Source organism: Budorcas taxicolor, chromosome 21 (assembly GCF_023091745.1).
Source record: "Budorcas taxicolor isolate Tak-1 chromosome 21, Takin1.1, whole genome shotgun sequence".
NCBI lineage: Eukaryota > Metazoa > Chordata > Mammalia > Artiodactyla > Bovidae > Budorcas > Budorcas taxicolor.
Window position 1 is genome coordinate 34,230,354 of NC_068930.1, and position 21,969 is coordinate 34,252,322.

The 21,969-nt window shown below is 47.4% G+C and overlaps 1 protein-coding gene across 1 annotated transcript; it reads right to left on the reverse strand.

Annotated features, from left to right (window-relative positions):
* Nucleotides 1-10,473: 10,473 nt before the first annotated feature.
* On the reverse strand, nt 10,474-11,706 carry LOC128066465 (relaxin-3 receptor 1-like). The gene has a single exon (XM_052659522.1). The coding sequence runs from the start codon at nt 11,704-11,706 to the stop codon at nt 10,474-10,476; it is 1,233 nt and encodes a 410-aa protein (XP_052515482.1).
* Between the last annotated feature and the right edge of the window lie 10,263 nt (nt 11,707-21,969).

Consider the following 21,969-nt stretch of genomic DNA (forward strand, 5'->3'; position numbering starts at 1 on the left):
CACTTACTCCTTGGAAAGAAAGTTATGACCAACCTAGATAGCATATTCAAAAGCAGAGACATTACTTTGCCAACAAATGTTTCCGTCTAGTCAAGGCTATGGTTTTTCCAGTTGTCATGTATGGATGTGAGAGTTGGACTGTGAAGAAGGCTGAGCGCCAAAGAATTGATGTTTTTGAACTCTGGTGTTGGAGAAGACTCTTGAGAGTCCCTTGGACTGCAGGGAGCTCCAACCAGTCCATTCTAAAGGAGATCAGTCCTGGGTTTTCATTGGAAGGAATGATGCTAAAGCTGAAACTCCAGTACTTTGGCCACCTCATGCAAAGAGTGGACTCACTGGAAAAGACTCTGATGCTGGGAGGGATTGGGGGCAGGAGATGAGATGGGTGGATGGCGTCACCGACTCAATGGACATGGGTTTGGATGAACTCCGGGAGTTGGTGATGGACAGGGAGGCTTGGCATGCTGCAGTTCATGGAGTCACAAAGAGTAGGACATGACTGAGTGACTGAACTGAACTGAACTGAATATAATTTATATATATTATTATATTATACATTATATATAATTATTATATAATATCATATATTGTGTGCATATAATATCATATATTGTGTGCATATAATATATATATAATTATATATTATATATATCAATAATGTTAGAATATATAATATATTATAATATAATATGTTATGACATATTATAATATATAATTATATATAATAATATTAGAATATATTATATAGTATATATTATATATAATATATTATATAAATTATATATAAATATATAATTATATATACAAATATATAATTATATGTGCATTATATATTATATATTATTGCATATATCATATATTATATATGATATACAATATATAACACATATCATATATTAATATTGTATAATATTATATTAAATTATAATATATTATATAATATTATATTATTATATAATTTTAATATAATTTAATATAATATAGTTTTATTATGATATATTAATACAATTTTATTTTATATAATATTTATAATTATATAATATAATTTTATATAATTACATAATATAATTTTATTTAATTATAAAGATATGATTATATAGTTATAATTGTATAATTATTATGTAATAATATAACTATATTGTTATTATTATTATATTATTAGGCAATTTCTAATCCTTTCTCAGAGCCACTCAGCAAGGAGATAGGGATTTCCCACGTATAGGGAAATCAGGGCTCAGAAAGATACATGGATTTGCTCAAGGTCACACAGACAGTTAGGGACAAAGCTGTCCAGATCCTCCCCCACAGACGACAAAGCAACAGAAAGACATGCCAGCACATTGCTGAACAGAGTCTCTCAAAATACTTGCCATGTGGATTCTGGCATTTATCAAAAGAAATGTTTATAGAGATCAAAGTTAAACAGCTCCAAGAGAGCCCTTAAAGTGTCTTGTACAACAGAGCAAAGAAGTCGAGGACTGACCATGCTGGAGACGCAGGCAAAACGATCAGGGCAAGCAGGGCCTGGCAGCATCAGAGTCCCACCCACCTTGGGCCCCCTGCGCCCACCCCGCTCCCAGGCTGAACTGTGTTGGCCCTGAGAGGTCCAAGTGACTGACTGCATCAGATATCTCTGCTTCATTTTTTCCCTAGAATCTCTCTGGCAGACTTCTAGACAGGGATAAGAGAGAAGCCACAACCCACGGGGGTTAGGGTGATCACCATTCAGGTTTACCCGCACTTGACGCTGAAAGTCCCAGCTGCTGGGAAACCGGTCTCAGGCGAATGGTTGCTGTCGCTGTGCTGGAGAGGCCTGCCTTCCTCCTGGGACCTTGTCAGACAGAGAAAGCCGGGCTGTGACATGGGCCCAAAGCCGGGCTGTGACATGGGCCCACTGCGTGACCCGTGGCTTCTTCTTTCTGGACCTCGATTTCCTCATCTCTAAAACAGGGGCTTGGCTAGGACCTCTGAGGAGGGTGCTTCTAGCTTACACATTCCTCGGTTTATGAATCTGTGTCTCACTGAGGTCCCCATTTTGCCACCTCCCTTAGGGCAGGGCTAAGAAACCAAGTATAATAGCCCACGGGGACCAGCCCCACTGGACTCCTGCAGGAGTGACGCCTCCCACCTCACGCCCTCTCCCCTGTCCCTCCCCCACACCCCTGCTTTGTTTATTCATTAAGAGTGTCAATTAGGAGGTGATTATTCATCCTAACTACAACAGGCATTTAAAATGGAGCCCACTCCACCCTTGGAGAACTGAAAGTAGGTTTATAGATTCCTGTTTACTTGACATTTTAATCAGCAAGGCGAGAGCAGAGAAGCTTTAAGTGGAAGGGTCAAGAGTCATGGCCACACACATTTCCACTTCAGCAAGAAGTCTTCCAGCACCCACTCCAGGCCAGAGGCTATTGTGAGGGCGACGCAATAGAGATCAGGTACAGGATCAGAGAATCAAGGTCCCTGGCTCGGAAGAGCAGCTGCTCAGCCCAGGGATGGGGTTGCACTCATAAGGGGCTGAACCCAGGGTGCCCTGTGGCAGGTGCCATGAGTGTCCCCAGGAGGTAGGGGAAGCCGAAATAGACGGTGGTGGGATGGCATGACTGTATCAATACAAACCTCCCTTAACCAGGGGCGGGGGGTAGGGGGTGCAGACACATTCTTTCAATCAGGCCCAAGCCCGTGTTTGTGGTTCTGGAGTGCTTTAAGAGAAGTGGCTGAACATGCTTTGAGAGGTGGGGGAGGGCAGGAAAGGGAAAGGGGATTCGGCCTCAGATGCCGAGAGGCCGGGGGCGGGGGGCGGCAGCCAGGCCAGCAGAGCAGCACAACACAGAATAAGCAGGGACCACTGTGGGACACAGGCCAGTGCCCCGTCTACGGGCCTGGACCCCCAGGCAGAGGGGACATCCACTCAAGGCCGGAGGGAGAGCCCACGGTACAGGCACAAGATCCTGGGCTTCGCCTTGTAAGTTTCTGCTTCTCATACTGGGGTTCTCCTTGGTGCTAGACAGGAGCGTCCATCGCTTGAGAACAGGGTTGTTATTTTTACTGTGGAATAAACATAGATATAGTATGAAGCAGACTGCAAACGGGATGAATTTTGAAGATAAAACTCAAGGTTTTAAGGAACACTTCCCTCACAGCTGAATGCAGAGCCCTTCAGCATACTTCAGTGGAGAAGTCCGGGTGCACTGCCTGGCAGCTGGGACCTAGAGAAGGGTTGAAAGCAGAGAAGGGGCAGGGTCAGCTCTGCAGTTTACAGCCCAGAGGAGTGTCTGAAGAGGGTAGGAATGATACAGGAAAGGATCCTTTGGGCTGAGCCTGGATGTAGGCTGAGATTAGGAGGGGTTCCCGGGTTGGGGGCCACTGTAAGCAAAGAAAGAGGGGTGAGACTGCTGAGCGTGGAGGCATACTGTGAGAGACAGGGCTCCCTATGAAAGAAGCTCTAGAGGGGATGCAGAGATGAGACTGCTGACGCTGGAATGACAGCCTGGCAGAGTGGAACCTGAGAGCCATGTCCTGGGTGCAGGGAAGGGCTATCACTTCGTTTCTAAGAAGGCCTCACGGTTATGTCAGCTAAGAACACATTAGCTACCTCCCATGGGTTTTGACATGTAGTTATGAACTTGAACTCCAGACCAGCTTTGACTCTCTGCTCCGCCAGGTAGCTACAGTGGAATCTGGCACAATTTATTCACCTACTCCACACTTCATCTTTCTTATCTGGGAAATGGGGGTCTGGTAACAGCAAGGCATCTGACAGCAAACAGTGGATGTTAGTTATTCATGTTTTCATTACTCAGTCTTGAATGTTCCCTAATTTCTATCACAATTTAGGTTTTGCATTATTTGGAAACTTTTTCTCAAACATTGAATTTTGTTTTCTTGACTTTGTTGTTATTGACTTCCAACTTCCTTGGACTGTGGTTGGAAACTGTAGGCCTGTTTTTAAGTTTTTGTTGAAACTTGTTCTATGACTAGTTCATGGTCAATTTTTTTAAAGTATTTCATGAACACTGGAAAGAATGCATATTTTCTGTTAGGTGCAGGGTTTTATACTTATCCATTTGATCAAGCTTGTTAATTGTGGTGTTGAAATTTTCTATACCCTAATTGTTTTTAGCCTGTTGAACTCTGAATTACTGAGACAGGGATGTTAAAAACCTACCACCATGACTGTGGATTTATCCATTTGTCTCTTAAAATTCTACCAATTGTTACATTATATGAATATAAGCTAAACTTTAAAAAATATTTCCTGGAGAATTGTTATTTTGTATCATTATATAATGATCTTCTTTCTCCCTAATAACGCATTTATGCCTTCAGACCCCTTTTTCTGATGGTAACAATGCTACACACCAATGGAACAGTACAGCCATTTTATTTTCTGATTCCTACTTGCTTGGTGTGCCATTTTCCATCCTTTGTAGTTTCAACCTGTTTTTGCTCTTATGTTTAGGTGTGTTTGTATATATGAGGTTATTTTTTAAACCCAGCCTGTCAGTCTCTGGCCATAAATTACTTGTGTGTGTGTGTGTGTTGTGTGTGTGTCCTTGTCCCTGGAGGCTGACACAATCAGCCTTCCAGAAATGTTTGCTGAAGGTGAAATTGATCCCCATGGCTAGAATGAAAACGTAGGGTAAGGAGTCCTGTCAGGTATTGGGAATGGACTACACAGGGGGCCAGTGCTGTGGGGAGCATGGTCTCAGTATCGGTGGGGGCCTTGAGGCCCAGGGAGGTCAGGTGACCTGCTCGAGGTCACCCAGCTCAGAAGCACCCCACGGCCTGTGCTTTCTCCTCCAGGGCCACTGCCTCTACTATAACCAGCGCCCCTTTTGCTTTTGTGCTGCCTGTCTTCCCCCACCCAGCGCCAGCCTCCCTGGGCCCAAGCCCTCTGTTGAGGCTCCATGTTAGACCACGTGGAGTGAATCCATGTGCCTAACCTGCTCAGGCTGCTCTTTACTAAGGGAGGCCGGAAGGAATGAGCCGGGGCTGCAGACTTTAGCCAGAGGGTGAGCACTCTTCCCCACCCTCCCCAGCCCTCCTCCGCAGGCAAACTCAGCCCATAGAATGTCTGCATCAGTTCCCTAGGGCTGCCATAACAAATTAGCACAAATGAGGTGCATGCATGCTAAGTTGTGTCTGACTCTGCAACCCTATGGAGTGTAACCCACCAGGTTCCTCTGTCCATGGGATCCTCCAGGTGAGAACACTGGGATGGGTTGTCATGCCCTCCTCCAGGGAATCTTCCTGACCCAGGAATTGAACCTGAGTCTTCTGCGTCTCCTGCAGGCAGATTCTTTACCCACTGAGCCACCTGGAAAGCCCCAAATGAGGTGGCTTAACGGAAATTTATTCTCTCACAGTTCTCTGGAGGGTAGAAGGCTGAGATCAAGGTGTCAGCAGGGCCACTCTTTTTTGGAAGCCGCTAGGAAAGAATCCTTCCTTGCCGCTTCCAGCTTCCAAGGGGTTGCCGGGAATACTTGGCTTGTAGATGGTTCGCTCCAATCTGTTTCCATCTGCATATGCCATTCTCCTGTCTGTGTGTCTCTTTGTCTTCACGTGACCTTCTTATAAGGACACCAGGCATAGGATTCAGGGCCAAGCCTAATCCAGGATGACCTCATCTTAACTTGATTACATCTGCAAGGACCCTATATCCAAATAAGGTTATACTTGCAGGTGTCTGGGGCTGGATTTCAGTATGCTTTTTGGGAGGACACAATTCAATGCATAGCAGCACCTGCTTTCAAATAAGGTTGTCAGCCTGAGCATCATGCTGTCTGTAACCAACCCCAACCCACAGTGACTCTGAACCCTCTCATCCCCACACACTGTCACTCCCCAATCAGCCCCGTCTCCTCCATGCTCAACCCCCACCATCTCTCCTTCCCATCAGCACTGCTGTCCCTCACAGCCCTTTGTGACCTCTCACCCTCCAGCCTCCATCACGGGCCACTTTGAAAGAGCTGTCTACATTTGCACCCTCTAGCTTCTTCCCTCCCACCCTTTCCTCCAGCTGCTAGAGTCTGACTTTTCCCATCCAGTCACTCCCGTTTTTTCTCAGGAGGTCAGAATTCAGCCAAGGGTGGCCTTGTATAGGTCAGTGGTCAGACTCCATTTTTCACACAGTGTCTTGATGTCTCTGCTTCAGCCCAAGGCCACTCTCCTCTTGCAACCCCCACATCTACAATCCCCACATCTAATCGGTTCCTGTTAAGATAAAACAACTGTGGAAGGTAGTGAGCCATGAGCCGTCTCCTCATTCACTCATATCATTTGTCTTGATTAACTCCAGTCTGACAACTCATATTAGAGGCAGGAAGGGTGGCAGGCCTGGGAAGATGTCAGCTCTGTTGCCCATTGGCTATATGCCACTTCGCTTCTTGGAGCTTCAGTTTGCTCTTCCATGAAATGGGAATAATGTGCCCTGGTTCCCAAGGATACTGTGAGAATGAATGGAGACGATGACATAAAGAAGGTCTGAGGAATGAAATAGGTGAACGAAGGTAGATCCAGAGACGGCCCGGCCAGCCGACCCAGTTCACAGGAACCTGGATTTTAGGAGGAGTCTTCCTGAACCCAGGGGAGGCTTTGGAAGGCCTGCTCAGATTGAGGAAAGGGGAAAGAGACAAAAGCCCACACCATACACAGGAAAACAGGAGAGTGAGGACATACACAACAGTGTTCATTCATTCACCAAACATTTATTGAGGGCCTACCGTATAAGCCATACAAGCAAGACTCAGACACAGGTATTTATAGTTTACAGCTGAAGAAGAAATAGAAGCATATTCAGCATCCAGGTTGCTGTCCTTGTGTAGGCAACACACTGCACAGGGGACCAGGAAAACCTGTGTGCCTGCCCTTGTCCTCGAAGGTGGGCAGAGGAATGGCAGGGAGGCAGGCAGAGCGGAACGCTAAGAGCCAAAACAGAGAAAAGATTCAAGGCGCACAAGGGAGGGACACAAAGTGGGACATGGGGGCCCCAAAAATTTTCACAGAGAGCATGCTAGGGTTGAGAAAAGGCCTGCAACATCTGCCTGGGGTTCCAACACTTAGAACGCTCCAAGAAGGACCTGGGGGTGAGGTGACTTGGAAGAGAAAGGAAGGCTCAGCTGGCCCTCTGTCCTAAAGGGAAGAGAGAAAGGCGGCCAGGATCAGGAGGGTCTCACAAACAGGCCAGGCTGTGTGTGATACAGGCGAGGGGTGCAGGGAAGCGTGCTGTCCTCTTCAAGGAAGAATTCAGCAGAGAAAGCATGCCGAGGCTGAGGCGCTGGGGCCCGGCTGCTCCAAGGGGAAGGGGCTCACCTCTGCAAGTTGAAAATGACATTCAGCAGCTGCCCACCTGTCTCCTGGCACAGAGTCCATGGCTCTGTACTTCCACCCGCCTGGAGGGGTTTTGGAAGTCTGAGCATCCCCCTTGCCTCTCTCCTACAGGCCGCTGAGGGGGCTGGGAAGTGCTGGGATAATGACAACGTCATATATCCTTGGGATTTGTTCAGGCCATCATCCCTCCTCCTCTTCTGCCCTACCTGACACCATGGCCACCCCAGGCTCCATGCGCTCATTCAGAGCACCTATTCTTCTGCAGGCACCTGGCTCCTTTGTTGCCTCTGTGCCCAGGACACAAGTTGTCATTTGGCCTCTCTGAGCACTTTTACCCCCCTTCTTCTTGGCAGCTGGCAGATGAGCCAAAAGCAGGTAAGAATTTGGGCTTTGGAGTCAGGGAGCTGCTGTTGGAAATGTTTGCTGTGCTGCCTCACAAGCAGTGTGACCTCAGGCAGTTCCCTAACTTCTCTGAGCTTTCATTCCCTCCTTACAAGGTAAATAATACTGCATACCTCAAAATCCTTTTTGAAGACCAGGCCTGCACAAAGCGCTGTGCCTGCCTCATTTTCAAGCACTCAGCCAATGCCGGATCATTGCTCTTCTTGCTCAACAAGTTTGGGGGTTTTGTTCTTTCCCTTCAAAAATCTCACTTATTCTGCATTTCCACACATGCCCCTCTTCTCGACATCTAGTGATATCACACTCTTATAGGTTACTCTTGTGCACTGTCTTCTCAGAGTGCCCCATCCCTCATGCCTGCCTCCTTCCTCACTGTCCCCTCAGTACTGGTGTCAGGACTGTGCTGAATGCCCCCTTGACAGAGGGTGGTCTCTCTGGGGCACACCTGGGTCCTATTTCCACACACATGGCAGCTGCAGGGGAAGCCTCAAGCTCCAGCTCACAGCTGGGCCCACGGTTTGAGACTACAGTATGGGTGAGACTACAACATGGGCATTTGATGAGACCCTCCACACGAGCCACAGTCCTCTGCTGGTCAACAGGATACTTGCACAACATGGGCCAGTAAAATTCACCCAGACCTCAATAAAGGAAAACAGTTCACAGGAACTAAGAGTTAATGAATTGTGTTGTAGCAAGAAATGACCCTAAAAAGAGTTTGCAGGTAAAGAATGAATAGAAAAGAACACAGAGGGGGTAAAAATTAATCATTGATCTGGAAATGGCCAGCCCCACTCATTTTACAGATAAAGAAACCAAGGCTGAGGCAGGCAAAGTGACTCGCTTAAGGCACATAGCGAGGACAGATCAAGGGCTTCTGAACAGGCTGACTCCAGATTTAATGTCTTTGCCTCCCACACCCTAGGGTCCACTGTATGGTATTTGTGGAGTCATTAGTGTAACTTTCTACAGTATTCTTTAAACAGAATGATTTTAGAAATGACCATTGCCCTCAGGTTCTATTTAATAAGCTATTATTTCTGATCTAGAGCACTTGCAGCTCCCACACCATTCTCCTGTTCTCTTGGGAGAACACCCCATATCCCACCCTTTTAGTTCTTGGGGCTGGTCCCAGGGACAATGGGGGATGGGCTGCAGGAAGACAAATGAGAACAGCAGGAGTGACTCTATCCCTCCTGTTGCTCCCGCAAAACATTCCTCTGCATGTGAGAGAGAAATAAGCTGCAAATGACTCAATTTTAAAATAACACTGAGAAAAATAACCAAGGCTTGGAGCTACCAGTGAATCACTGCAGTTCTTTACTTTGTAGAATATTATTTTCTTTTTAAGTGGACAAGCACTCCAAGGAATACAGATTCTTCTGTATTGTGGTCCTTTAGAGCGGTCATAGTATCACCCACACCATGAGGCACAGGGCCTCTCATTCCACCAGGGGTTAGCTGTGGGCCTCACCCCTCCACCCCTTCCGACTGCTCTGGGATGACAAATCACAGACATTTGAGTTCACCCAAGATCCTGTGTGGGCTCCGGACTTGGACACCAGGCAGTGGGGAATAGGTTTTTTCCTCTACTTTAAAGCATCGTCTTTGTCTATCGGAAACATCAGGCATGAAATTTATGAGCAAGTCTTTGCAAGGATGCAAACACAAATTCTGACCTCTGACCACCTAATCTCAACTGGTGTGTGCTGAGAATGCCTTATGGTAGCTCTGCATCAATATGAAGATCCAGTGCTGTCTACCAGAGAAGGAATTCAAATCAGTTCCCTTTTGATTTATCTTCAGTGATGCCTTTGGAGAGTAAGGGGAAAAGATGTTGACTGTTAAGACCTGTAGCATGCAAACACTCCCACCTGTCCCATATCAGTCACAGGGTCTCCAGGCTCAAAGAGATTGGTGAAATCATCCAGGAGCTCCACACCCCTATCTGATGCATCAATTCTGTCTCCATCAGTCTCTGTTGTAATGACTTCTAGAACAGGGAGCTCACCACCCACAAAGCTCAGGTGCTCAAAAATGGGAAAGGCCTGCCATAACGAGGGATGGAAATCGGCTTCCCATGACTTCTTTCCCACTGGTCCCAGTTCTGTCCTATGTGGGCCACTCAGGTCACTGCTCACCACCCACTGATCCTCCCTCCTCCCACCAGCTACATAGCTCCAGACCGCCTGACTGCTCCTTGCAGCCACTTTTCATGCAACAGCTAGCATGCTCAGTCACAGCATACTGCCAGATGAGTGATGTTTGGGTCAGTCAAGCCCCCAGGATCTAGAGAGAACAAATAGCAGGCAGGCCTTGCAGATGAAAGCTCAGAAATCTTGAGCCATCAACAGCTACCTCATAACCTTGAAATCCCTCCATTCTATGGTTTCCAAAAACCACTCACATCCCTCTCTCACAGCTCCCTTATAACAAAGGGAAACATAAACCAGGAGTCGGATTAAGTGCCTTAAAGGTCAATGAATGGAGCTCACACTGTTTGCAGAGGTTGTGCCAGGAGGATCGAAGGGCTAGATACAGAGGAGTCCCCAGGATTCATCTAATCCTCACCTCTCCTTATAGGAAAGAAGACGCTGAGGCCAGGGAGAAAGGGACTCCCCCTGGGTTGCACAGAAGGTTAGTGATAAACTCCCAGGCGTAAGTAATTTCGACGGCCAAAGGGCCTGCTTCCCCAGTCAGGCACTGTCCCTTGACATCATCACTCCAACGCCAACTGGCCTAATCTGCCCCATCACTCTTGGTACTGACCGAGCGGCGTGCGGCCCTTACTGAGAGGTGTGGTTCTCCGGGTTCAGGCCTAATCAGAGAGCCCGGTAGCTGGGGCGCGGCTGTCGGAGAGCCGGGGCGGAGGTCCGCTGGGTGCTGGGCCCGGCCGCACAGCTCTTGCAGGCCCTGGCGGAAGTCGCGGCGCAGCAGGCAGTAAAGTAGCGGGTTGAGGCAGCTGTTGGAGTGCGCCAGGCAGACGGACACTGGGAAGAGGTAGGCCTGCACCAGGAAGTAGGCGCGGTCCCAGGGCACCGCGTTCAGCTTGATCAGCACCCCCCAGAACGTAAGCGCTTGGTTGGGCAGCCAGCAGAGCACGAAGGCCAGCAGCACGCAGGCCAGCGCGCGGGTAACCCGGGAGCGACGTCGGGGCGGGACCCCAGATGGCCAGCGTACCCGCCGCCGCCGCAGGAAGCGCAGAAGCAGCAGTGAGCAGGTCCCCAGCGTGACCAGCGGCAGCACAAAGGCCACGGTGATCTTTTGCAGATGGTAGAAGGCCAGCCAGTCGGGACCGCCGTCTGGGAAGCGCAGCAGGCACAAGCGTTCGCCCCCGATGCTGGCCGCTGTGGCGAACAGGGCGGTGGGTGCAGTGGCCAGGATTGCGGTGGCCCAGAGCAAGCTGCACAAGCAGACGGCCCACAGGGTGCCCGGGCGGCCGGGGCGCAGCGCCCTCGCCACCGCGTAGTAGCGCGCCACGCTCATGGCGCTAAGGAAGAAGCCGCTGGCGTACATATTGAGCACCGTGAGCGTGAGCACCACCTTGCACATGGCACCCCCGAAGGGCCAGCTGAAGTCGCGCACCATGTCCACGGCCCAGAAGGGCAGTGTCAGCACGAACTGCAGGTCGGTGGCTGCAAGGTTGAGTAGGAAGCAGTTGAGCAGCGAGCGCCGGCGCCGCTGCTGGGACCGCACCAGGACCAGCACCAGCACGTTGCCCACCAGCCCCACAGCGCACAGGGCCAGGTAGGCGCCCGCGATTAGCGAGCGGAGTGCCAGCGCCGCTCCAGCCTCTGCCACTCCCTCCAGGCCGTCCAGGCTGCGGGGACCCCAGGTCGGGCGAGTGCTCTCAGATCCGTTGCCCACCGAACTGTTACAGGGTTGCCGGGACGACGCATCTCCAAACCAGTTCAGGGGGAGCACGGCCCCGAAGGCGCGGGCCATGCGACAGCTGCCTCTGTCTGACGCCATCGCCCTTGGTGGAGCTCAGGGATCGGCTCAGGTCCACTCCGAAGCCAGCGGCTAAACTGGGACGACTAGCGGTGTTCAGCACCTCGCGGCAGCACTTTTAAAGGGATGAAGGCTGCCCTGATTGGTCAGTTGCACTCGCGCCCTGCCCTAAGCGCTTCCAGGCCGTATTTCTATTGGCTACTTCTTTACCTTCGATTTCGTCAAGAACTGAGGACCCTCAGCCAGAGTGGAGGCCGGAAGCTGAGACTTGGGGGCCGGGAGGTCAGGTCGGAGGAGAAGGCTTCTGCGATTCACGTGGGCTCAGGGTCGCGGCTGTGCGTGGGTCGCTGAGTGAAGACGCAACGCTAGAAACAGAGCGCCTCCCGCAGCGGTTCAACCTTCTGGACTGGAGAAGGGTTCCGATAAGTTTCGCCTCGGGAAGCAGCATACCCCTCCACCTTCAACCTGTGCGGGCCGGAAATACTCAGCGGGAGACTGTTGCTCGGGACCAAATAGCAGGGACTGGCAGTCTCTTTGCCTCCAGCCCTGCTCCCTTAAATGGTCCCCCAACCCCGGTCTCCTCTTGGTAAAGGTATTTTTCTAGCTGTGTTTTAGCATTGGGCACTCCTCATCCCCTCTCCCCTTTTGTTCCGTTCTCGGTCTCAAAGTGCCCGAGATCTTCCCATGGCCAGATTTTCTTATGGCTGGCTCTTTCTCAGCACTTGGGCTCAAATGTCACCTCCTCAGAAAGGCCTTCCCGAAACTACCTCCTTCTGTACTTGCAGAATTTTTTATTGCATACCTTCTATGTTCTATCCACCTTGCTAAACACTAGGAATGCAGCAATAGGCATGGAACATATTTTCTCCTGGGAGATAAAGACAAGTAAATGAGATGATCTCATATAGGGGAAAGTGCAACATTAAAAAAGAAAAAAGCACGGTAATAACTCAGTGAGTGTTAGGGCAGGAGGCTCAAGTAAGGTGGTCGGGTTTAAGGATGGGAGGGTTCCCAGGAGAGGGAGAGACCATAGTCCCCTTTAGGTTACTTACCAGCCGTGTGTCTTGGGGCTAATTGATCTACCTTGCCTACCTGTAAAGGAGGAAGATGATAACCTCTTGTGAGGGTCATGGGAAAACTGATCAAGCTAAGAGAACCCCCTTCTCATTCTGACCTCCTGTTTTGCTGAAGGCCCTCTCTATGGTAGTCAGTCCCCCATTGGCTTTAGTCTGGAGCTCCCACTCTGAGGAGCCCTTTCCTTCTTTCCTGCTCTCCTAGGAGCTTTGGGACAGCATACCGCCAGGAGCGGGGACGTGGTCTCCAGAGGGCAGGTCTTCACGGTGTCTCCTATCCTTAATCAGTGACCACAGGCAGATTCACTGCCAGACCTCCCTTGCCTGGGAGATAGAGAATCTGAAGCAAGTGGGATTCTCTCCCCAGTAGTCACAAGAGAGGAAATTAACCCAATTACCCAGTTCTAGTCTGGGCCAGGGGGCTTCCCCTGTGGCTCAGTGGTAAAGAATCCACCTGCAATGCAGAAGATGCAGGCTTGATCCCTGGGTCAGGAAGATCCCCTGGAGGAGGGCGTGGCAGCCCACTCCAGTATTCTTACCTGGAGAATCCCATGGACAGAGGAGCCTGGCAGGCTAGAGTCCATAGGGTTGAGAAGAGTCGGACACGACTGAAGCAACTTAGCATGCACACAGTCTGGGCCAGAGCCCAGATGAACCGGTAATCTGATAGAAAGTTTGCAAAATTAGATCATACTTTCCCAGAGTTTCCCTTTAGTGGGCCCTGGTGGCCTAGGAATTTTTCTTCCTTTTATGGGAGTTGTCATTGAATGTCAGGTAGCCTGAGTTGCTAGTCTCTGTGCCCTGGCTACTAGCTTGCTTTGTGGTTTGGGGCAAGTGACTTGCCCTCTCTGGCCTCAGTTTTCTTGTCTGTAAAATGGTCTGTAAAACCTCTTATGGTTCTCACAGGCTAAGAGTTCTCTATGTATATCTTGTTTTCATTCATTCATGGATGATCTTTGGGGTGCTTCAGCCCAGGATCTCCTCTCCCCGTGGCAGTCATAAGGTAAGCCAGATCACATGCCTCTGTGATGCTCTAGGACATCTTATCTTATTTAAAATAAACTCCTCACTCCTTCCCTGACCATAAGGGCTTTCCTGATCTGGGGCCAGCTCACCTCCCTGATCTCATCTAGTAGCCCTCCAACCTGCACTCGCTTCTGTGCGAGGCTCCACCTGCGCTAGCCTCCGCTGTCCCTCCAGGGTACCAAATTTTCTCCTGTCTCTGGGACTCTGCACTCACCAGGCCCTCTGCTTGGGGTGCTTTTCCCTAGTTTGTTCCAAGACTGACTTTTTAAAAATTTTTATTTAATGTATTTTATTAAACTATAGTTGGTTTGCAATGTTTCAAGTGTACAGCAAAGTGATTCAGTTATATATATATATATTTTTTTTCTTTTACAGATTCTTTCCCATTATAGATTATTATAAGATATTGGATATAGTTTCCTGTGCTATCCAGTAAGACATTGTTGTTTATCTATTTTATATATAGTAGTATGTATCTGCTTCATCTACTTCATGTATCTAGTTCATCCCAAACTCCTAATTTATCTCTGCCCACCCTCTTTTCCCTTTGGCAACCATAAGTGTGCTTTCTATGTGTGTGAGTCTGTTTCTGTTTCATAGGTAAGTTGATATGTATCTGTTTCTTAAATTCCACACGTAAGTGATAGCACATTTGTCTTTTTCTGTCTGACTTACTTAGTATGATCATTGCTAGGTCCATCCATGTTGCTGCAAATGGCATTATTTTGTTCTTTTTTATGACAATAACTTTCCATTGTGTGTGTGTGTGTGTGTCTGTGTGTGTCTGTGTTATCCATTCATCTGTCAATGGACATTTAGGTTGCTTCCACACCCATGCCTTGGTTATTGTAAATAGTGCTGCTATGAATATTGGGTGCATGTATCTTTGTGATTTAGAGATTTCCTCCTTTCTGAATATATGCCTAGGAATGGGGGTTGCTGGATCATATGATAATTCTATTTTTAGTTTTTGAAGAAACTTATATATTGTTCTCCATACTGGCTACACCAGTTTACATTCCTATCAACAGTGTGGGAGAGTTCCCTTTTCTCCATACCATCTCTAGCATTTATTATTTGTAGACTTTTTAATGATGGTTATTCTGACCGGTATGAGGTGATACTTCATTGTAGTTTTCATTTGCATTTTCTAATAATTAGTAATGTTGAGCATGTTTTCATGTGCCTGTTGGCCATCTATATGTCTTCTTTGGAGAAATGTCTATTTAGATCTTCTGTCCATCTTTTGATTGGGATTTGGGGGGGGGTTATATATTGAGCTGTGTAAGCTGTTTGCATATTTTGGAAATTAATCCCTTGTCAATTGCATCATTTGCAAATATTTTCTCCCATTCTGTAGGTTGTTTTTCATTTTGTTTATGGTTTCCTTTGTTATTCAAAAGCTTTTAAGTTTAATTAGGTCCATTTGTTTTATTTTGCTTCTGTTTGCCTTACTCTAGGAGATGAATCAAAAAGAATAATTGTTGTGATTTATGTCAAAGAGTGTTCTGCTTATATTTTCCTCTAGGAGTTTTATAGTATTTGGTCTTACATTTAGGCCTTTAGTCCCACTCCCTGGTGGCCCAGAGGTTAAAGTGTCTGCCTGCAATGTGGGAGACCCATGTTCGATCCCTGGGTCAGGAAGATCCCCTGGATGAAGGAAATGGCAACCCACTCCAGTATTCTTTTCTGGAGAATCCCATGGAGGGAGGAGCCTGGTAGGCTGTAGTCCATGGCGTCACAAAGAGTCTGACGCAACTTCACTTCACTTAGGCCTTTAATCTATTTTGAGTTTATTTTTGTATATGGTTTCAGGGAATGTTCTAATTTCATTCTTTGACATGTATCTGTCCAGTTTCCCAGTCACTTATTCAAGAGACTGTCTTATCTCAAAACTAACTCTTAACCCATAAGTCTCATATCAGATGTTACCTCCTCCAAGAAGTCCTCCTTGACTATCCTATCCATATCACCAAGTCCCACCTCTACCCTCAAGTCTCCATCTCATCCCCCAAGGATTAAAAAATACCCAACTTTTAAATGAAGTATAATATCCATGTGCACATGCCCACGTGTCATGTGCATACAGTTTGATGCATTTTCACATACCAAACACAACCATGTAACCAGCACCCACGGCAAGAAACAGAACATGAATAGCATCCCCAGAAGCCCCCTTATGTCTCATGTCCCTTTAGTCCCCGTGCTTCCTTCCAGAGTAATCACTATCCTCATTTTCAACAGCACAGATTAGTTTGGGCTGTTTTAGCGTGTTATATGAATGGAAACACACATGTATACACTTCAGTGCCTGGCTGCATGGGTCTGTGAAGTTCATCCATACTGTAGAGTATAGCAGTAGCTCATTCATCTGCACTGCTGTATGATCACCCTGTTCTATTTATAACACTTGTCACAATCAGAGTGTATGTATTTGTTGACATTTTAAAAAATCTGCCCCCACCAGAAAGTTAGTCCATTGAAAGGAAGGCCTGTCTTTGTCATGTTCACCGCCCTTGTCATGGTGGGAGGTCAACAAAGAACCATGGGGTGAAGGCCTGCAGGACCCTGCCCAGCGGCCTCAGCCTTTGATGGGCGCTGTGATGGAGACAGAGCTGGACCAGCATCCATTCTACCCCCAGGAGCCCACAGGTCACAGGAGAGCTCAGCCGGGGGTGGTCAGCACTGAACGAGGGCCACTGGGATAGAGTTGGAGGCAGAGGCATTTGGAGGGGCAGGAAGGGAGGGTGGGGAGCTATGAGCTCTGGGCTGTAAGGATTTATTCTCTGAGCACTTGTGAGTACACTTAGTAGGATGGGTTATGGTTATGGGAAGGCCTTGTTTGGGCCTTTAAAAAGGCCAGAGCTGGAGGGGCAGAGTGACAAGTGCTGGCGGTGGATTTACCAGTTCAGGGCTGTAGGAAGTGTCCCACAGAGGTTAGCTGGAGCCAGAGAAGAGCATAGCACTGAGGCCAGGGTGCTTTCTGGGAGGCAGCTGCCTTCCTCCTGGTTGATCAGCTACTATGTCCCCAGCCCAGTGCCAGGCTTTTTACACATATCGTCCTCCAGCTCCTCCGAGAGGCAGGAAATGTGATCTCCATTCACACAGGAGGGAGCAGAGGCTCAGAAAGGGGGTTTGTTGCACATCCCACAGCAGAACCAGGAATTGACCCCAAACCTCGCTCTGAAGAGCCTGTTATTTTCCCTGTGATGCTGATGACAGCGCTCTAAAAACCTACATGTTTGGGGATCCACCCAAGAGAACGTAGTTTTTGGTGGGAGAGGGTGACAGGTTGGGGATATATTTATTTTTCTTTTCAAAAAAAAAAAAATCTCTTGGGAGTTCCCTGGTGGTCCAGTTGTTAAGACTCTGTAATTCCAGTACCTGGAGCATGGGTTCAACCCCTGGTCAGGGAACTAAGATCCCACATACTGTGCTGCATGGCCAAAAAGTAAAAATAAAATCTCTTTATTGTTGTTACTACAGTGAAGAAATAGCACTTCCACATAGAGTTTTCTACAAATGATGTGGCCAGTGCTGGTTTTTCCCTTTGGAATGGTTCCCTCCTCCCACCCACCCCAAGTGAGATTACAGATGGCTGTGTTAAGGGGTGTGGGTCAGTTTGGGTTCTTGCTATGTATCCCCCTCTGGTTCCCCATTTCCATTCCCAATCTGGGCCACCCAGCCCCTTGCTTCGCTGTACTGGGAAGATCAGCGGAACATCAGGGCAACATTCCTGGAGGCCCTGGAGAGCCCAGAGAAAGTGTGGAGGGGACAGAAAGTGAAGGCCACGGCAGGAGCGGCCTGGCTCAGGCCACCTCTTGGAATTGCATCCCTTCCTCCCACAGAGTGTGCCTGGGTGGGTGTGCGATGAGCCAGGGCAGCGGCGGCTGTTTTTCATCTTGTGTGCCTGTTGGACCGTTTGACTCTTGTAAACCATGAACACATATTACTTTGACAAACATGCAAATTGAATTGCAAAAGAACAAAAACCTTTGCAGATCTGACAGGTGAAAAGTGCTATGCAGTTGCTTGGATCTACATCCCTTTAATTGCTGGTGGGGATGTACATTTCTCAAATGTTTCTGCAGCATCTGTGTTTTCCCTAAACTCTTGGTGTCTGTTGCCATCAACAGTGTCATGGTTGGAGCCTGGTACCTGGAGGCAGACCTCCTTTCAAGTCCTGCTCTGCCAGTTACCATGTGACCTCACAAAAGTGACTTAATCTCTGTTTTTCTTGTCTATAAATTGCATAGTAATAACTTCCCTCATGGGGTTGCTCCAGGGTTAATAAGAAGATTCATGTAATGCATCCCTTGTGTAAGTGTCCCAATGTTAGTTCAGGATAAAGAACACCTAGATAGGGCAAGGAACAGCTATAATACTGGGGGTGGTGGTAGTGGGGGAACTACAGGGCTGACTCAGAGTAAACGAGGAGGACCTGGTATCCTCAGGTGTGACCCCTAAGGTATGCCCACAGGCAATCAGTTCAGTTCAGTCACTCAGTCGTGTCCAACTCTTTGTGACCTCATGAATCGCAGCATGCCAGGCCTCCCTGTCCATCACTAACTCCTGGAGTTCACTCAGACTCATGTCTGTCGAGTCAGTGATGCCATCCAGCCATCTCATCCTCTGTCGTCCCCTTCTCCTCCTGCCCCCAATCCCTCCCAGCATCAGAGTCTTTTCCAATGAGTCAACTCTTCGCATGAGGTGGTCAAAGGACTGGAGTTTCAGCTTTAGCATCATTCCTTCCAAAGAAATCCCAGGGCTGATCTCCTTCAGAATGGACTGGTTGGATCTCCTTGCAGTCCAAGAGTCTTCTCCAACACCACAGTTCAAAAGCATCAATTCTTCGGCGCTCAGCCTTCTTCACAGTCCAACTCTCACATCCATACGTGACCACAAGAAAAACCATAGCCTTGACAGGTAGTACCTCCAGCTATTAAACCCTTCCCAGAAGCCTCCTCTGCTGAACTGTAATTCTAGACCATTCTCCTTTCTCATGCCTTCCTAAAGCATCCGGCCTAGGTTTCCTAGAAACAACTCTCCCTCTGTACTCAGGTCTGGGTTTATCTATTTAATTATGTTTCATAATATAATAGCAGAAGCAATAGGATAAACCGGCTTGTAAACCAATTCAGGTGGCTCTTGGGAAGCCTGCAGCTTGTTTGGTGGGAAGAGAAGTGTTTGGGGCCCGTTAGACCAGTATTTAAGGTGCCCACCTTTCCCCTGGGGATTTGGTGAAAATGCAGACTCCAGTTAAGCAGGTTCGAGGCATGCTGAGATGCTGTATTTCTCACAAGCTCTCAGGTGGTGCCTGTGCTGTTGGTCCAAAACGCCACACTTGGTGTAGAGTGGGAGAGTGTATTCTACAGTGGCAAGGGATCAGCATGCCGTGGGCAGTAGTCTGTGTGTTTTACCAGGAGATTGGCTGTCTTTGTCCAGCTGGGCTGCTAAAACAAAACGTCATAGACCAGGTGGCATATAAACAACAGAGATTTATTTTTCACAGCTCTGGAGGCTAGAGGTCCAAGATCAACATGCCAGCATGGTCAAGTGAGAACCTTCTTCCAGGTGGCAGACTTCTCTTTGTGGTTGTGTCCTCACAAAGGAAGGGGAGGGGGAGCTCTCTGGGACCTCTTTCATGGAGCCCATTAACAAGGGCTTCATTCTCATGACCTAGTCACCTCCCAAAGGCCCCACCTCCTAACACCACCACCTTTGGAATTCTGGAGGAACACAGACAAATGTGGCAAAATTTGGTGAGTTGGGTTGGCAGAGGTTGCTGGGTAACTTCCACTGTATTAATACTAGTTTACAAAGCAGTTTTACATATATCATCTTAATAAGTTGACATAATATCATAGGTCATTGTTTTGATCTCCTATTTACGAAGGTTATAAGATTCAGAACAATAGAGCAGTTCGCCCAAGGGCATGCAGCTAGTTCTAGGCAAAGGGAGGACTTAAACCCAACCAATCTGACTGCAGAGCCTGTCACTCATTCCATCATGATGTGGAGCTTACCTGAGAACATCTCTAGATCCTGAGGCCAGTCAGCCCAGAGTAGTAGTTAATCTGAGCCAAGCCTGTGGGTCTTATCTTTACCATTGAATTTGGAATTGTCCATTCAGATGGTTTGCAATTAGGCCTTTGTGGGTTCTTGTGTATAGATAAGGCAACTTCTATTTCTGTGGGTTTTGTTCATTTCTTTTGAGACCTCCCATCTGGATCTCTGACTTCCTGCTCCAGTGGGGACTAGTGGCTCTCTCGGCCTTCTGAACAGTTGGGATTCTGGAATTTTCCTTTACTATTATTATGGAGACTCCCTTTCTTTGCCAGCACATGGGATTTGTCTTTCCCGACAAATGTGATTTGCGTCAGATGACCCGTTGCCTAGTTCCCAGGTCTTTCTCGTAGTTTACCTCCTCATTTGGGTGGAGCACAGCCTCCTATAACTTTCAGAGAAAAAGACCATAGGAAACAAATGTCTTGAGACCTGCAATATCTTAAAATGGCTGTATTCTGCCCTCACACTTGATCGAGAGCCCAAGAATTGAGTTCTATGTTGGAAACTACTATCCAGAATTTTGAAGGCATTGCTCTGTTGACTTCTGGCTAATAGGGCTGCTGGAGAGAATTCTGGCGCCATTCTGTTACAGAGTCTTTGTGACCATTTTCTTCCCACCTCTGGGAATAATTTTCTCTAGTACCTACAAGTTCTGGTACATCAAGATTTTGTGTCTTGGAAGTGAAAGTGTTAGTCGCTCAATCGTGTCCAACTCTGTGTCCTCATGGACTGTAGCCTGCCAGGCTCCTCTGTCCATGGGATTCTCCAGGCAAGAGATACTGGAGTGGGTTGTCATTTCCTTCTCTCCACTGAATCTTCCCAACTCAGGGATCAAACCAAGGCCTCTCGCAGTGCAGGCAGATTCTTTACCATCTGAACCACCAAGGAACCTGTGTGTCTTGGTAGGGGTCTTTTCTTATGTGTTGTACTGGATGCCAGTAAACTCTTTCAGTCTAGAAATGCATGTGCTTCACTCCTGAGAAAGATTCTTCTATCATTTATTTGATAATTTTCTATTTCTTCTGATCTCTCTAGGTCTCTTCTGATCTCTTAATTTTTGATATTGGATTTAAGGACTTTTAAAATATGGAGAAATGTTTGCTTTATGAAAAGCATTAGATGTAGGCACATCTATTAACTTCTTTCCCTGCCTATTTTGCTATTGACTTCGTCTTAAAAATATGCTTCTAACCCCCAAATTATATAGCTAACTTCATTTTTAAAATTGGCAATAGCAATTTCAGAATAAGGATCATGCTGTTTTTATTCATTTAAGCTCCACTGCAGGCAGCACAAGTGAGTATCTGTTGGATAAATAAAGTAGTGAAATGATTTATTGATTAAAAAAGAAAAATAAAAATGACCCATGTCATTTATTTTATCCAGGATCTTATTACCAGCAAAGGTTCTGATTTTTAGATGTTGGAACAAGTATTTTCTTTACAAAAACTAATAAAATACATGAAATAATGTTATAGGATAAATAACAGAAAGAGCTTCCAAAAACTCAATAAATATAATAGAAAAGCATAAAAAGTTTTCAAATTATTTCCAGACACAAGGATTTGGAACACCCCTTGCTGAAACAATAGCAAGAAGAAACAATAGCAAGAAGAAGAAAAAAAAATTATAAAAAAGAAAAAGAAGAAAACAGCCAACGCTGCAGTGTGGGGCAGTAAGAGATCTAAGGTTTATGTGAATGTCAGGCTGGGGACACAGCCTCCCACATAACAGTCTTCTGGGATCTGCTAGTCTTCAGTCCAATTGACAGGGCCCTGGCCGTCTGGGAGTTCATGGGCTAGATGTGAAGATAAGATTTGACTGCAGGAAATAATCTGATGGCCATTCCTGAGGGTCCCTTTGGAAATCAGCATGGCTCCTGACCCTTTACAGTTGGGAGGTGTTCCTAAATGCAAGCCTCAGTGACTCTCTAGTGAAGGGGAAGTCCTGTTCCACACATCTAGCCATCTGGCAGACTTAGAAACAACTCCCAAAGGTGGAGCCAGGAAGAAGCAGGTCCTTTGATGCATAGAAGCTCAAACTGGCAATCCAGGAGGCAGAGGTACTCAGGGACTTGGGTGCTGGGACATTCAGCAAACCACCTGACCTCTTTGTG

Bases quoted from the DNA above. Each gene is read 5' to 3' on its own strand.
- LOC128066465 (XM_052659522.1), bottom strand. From the start codon at position 11,706: ATGGCGTCAGACAGAGGCAGCTGTCGCATGGCCCGCGCCTTCGGGGCC.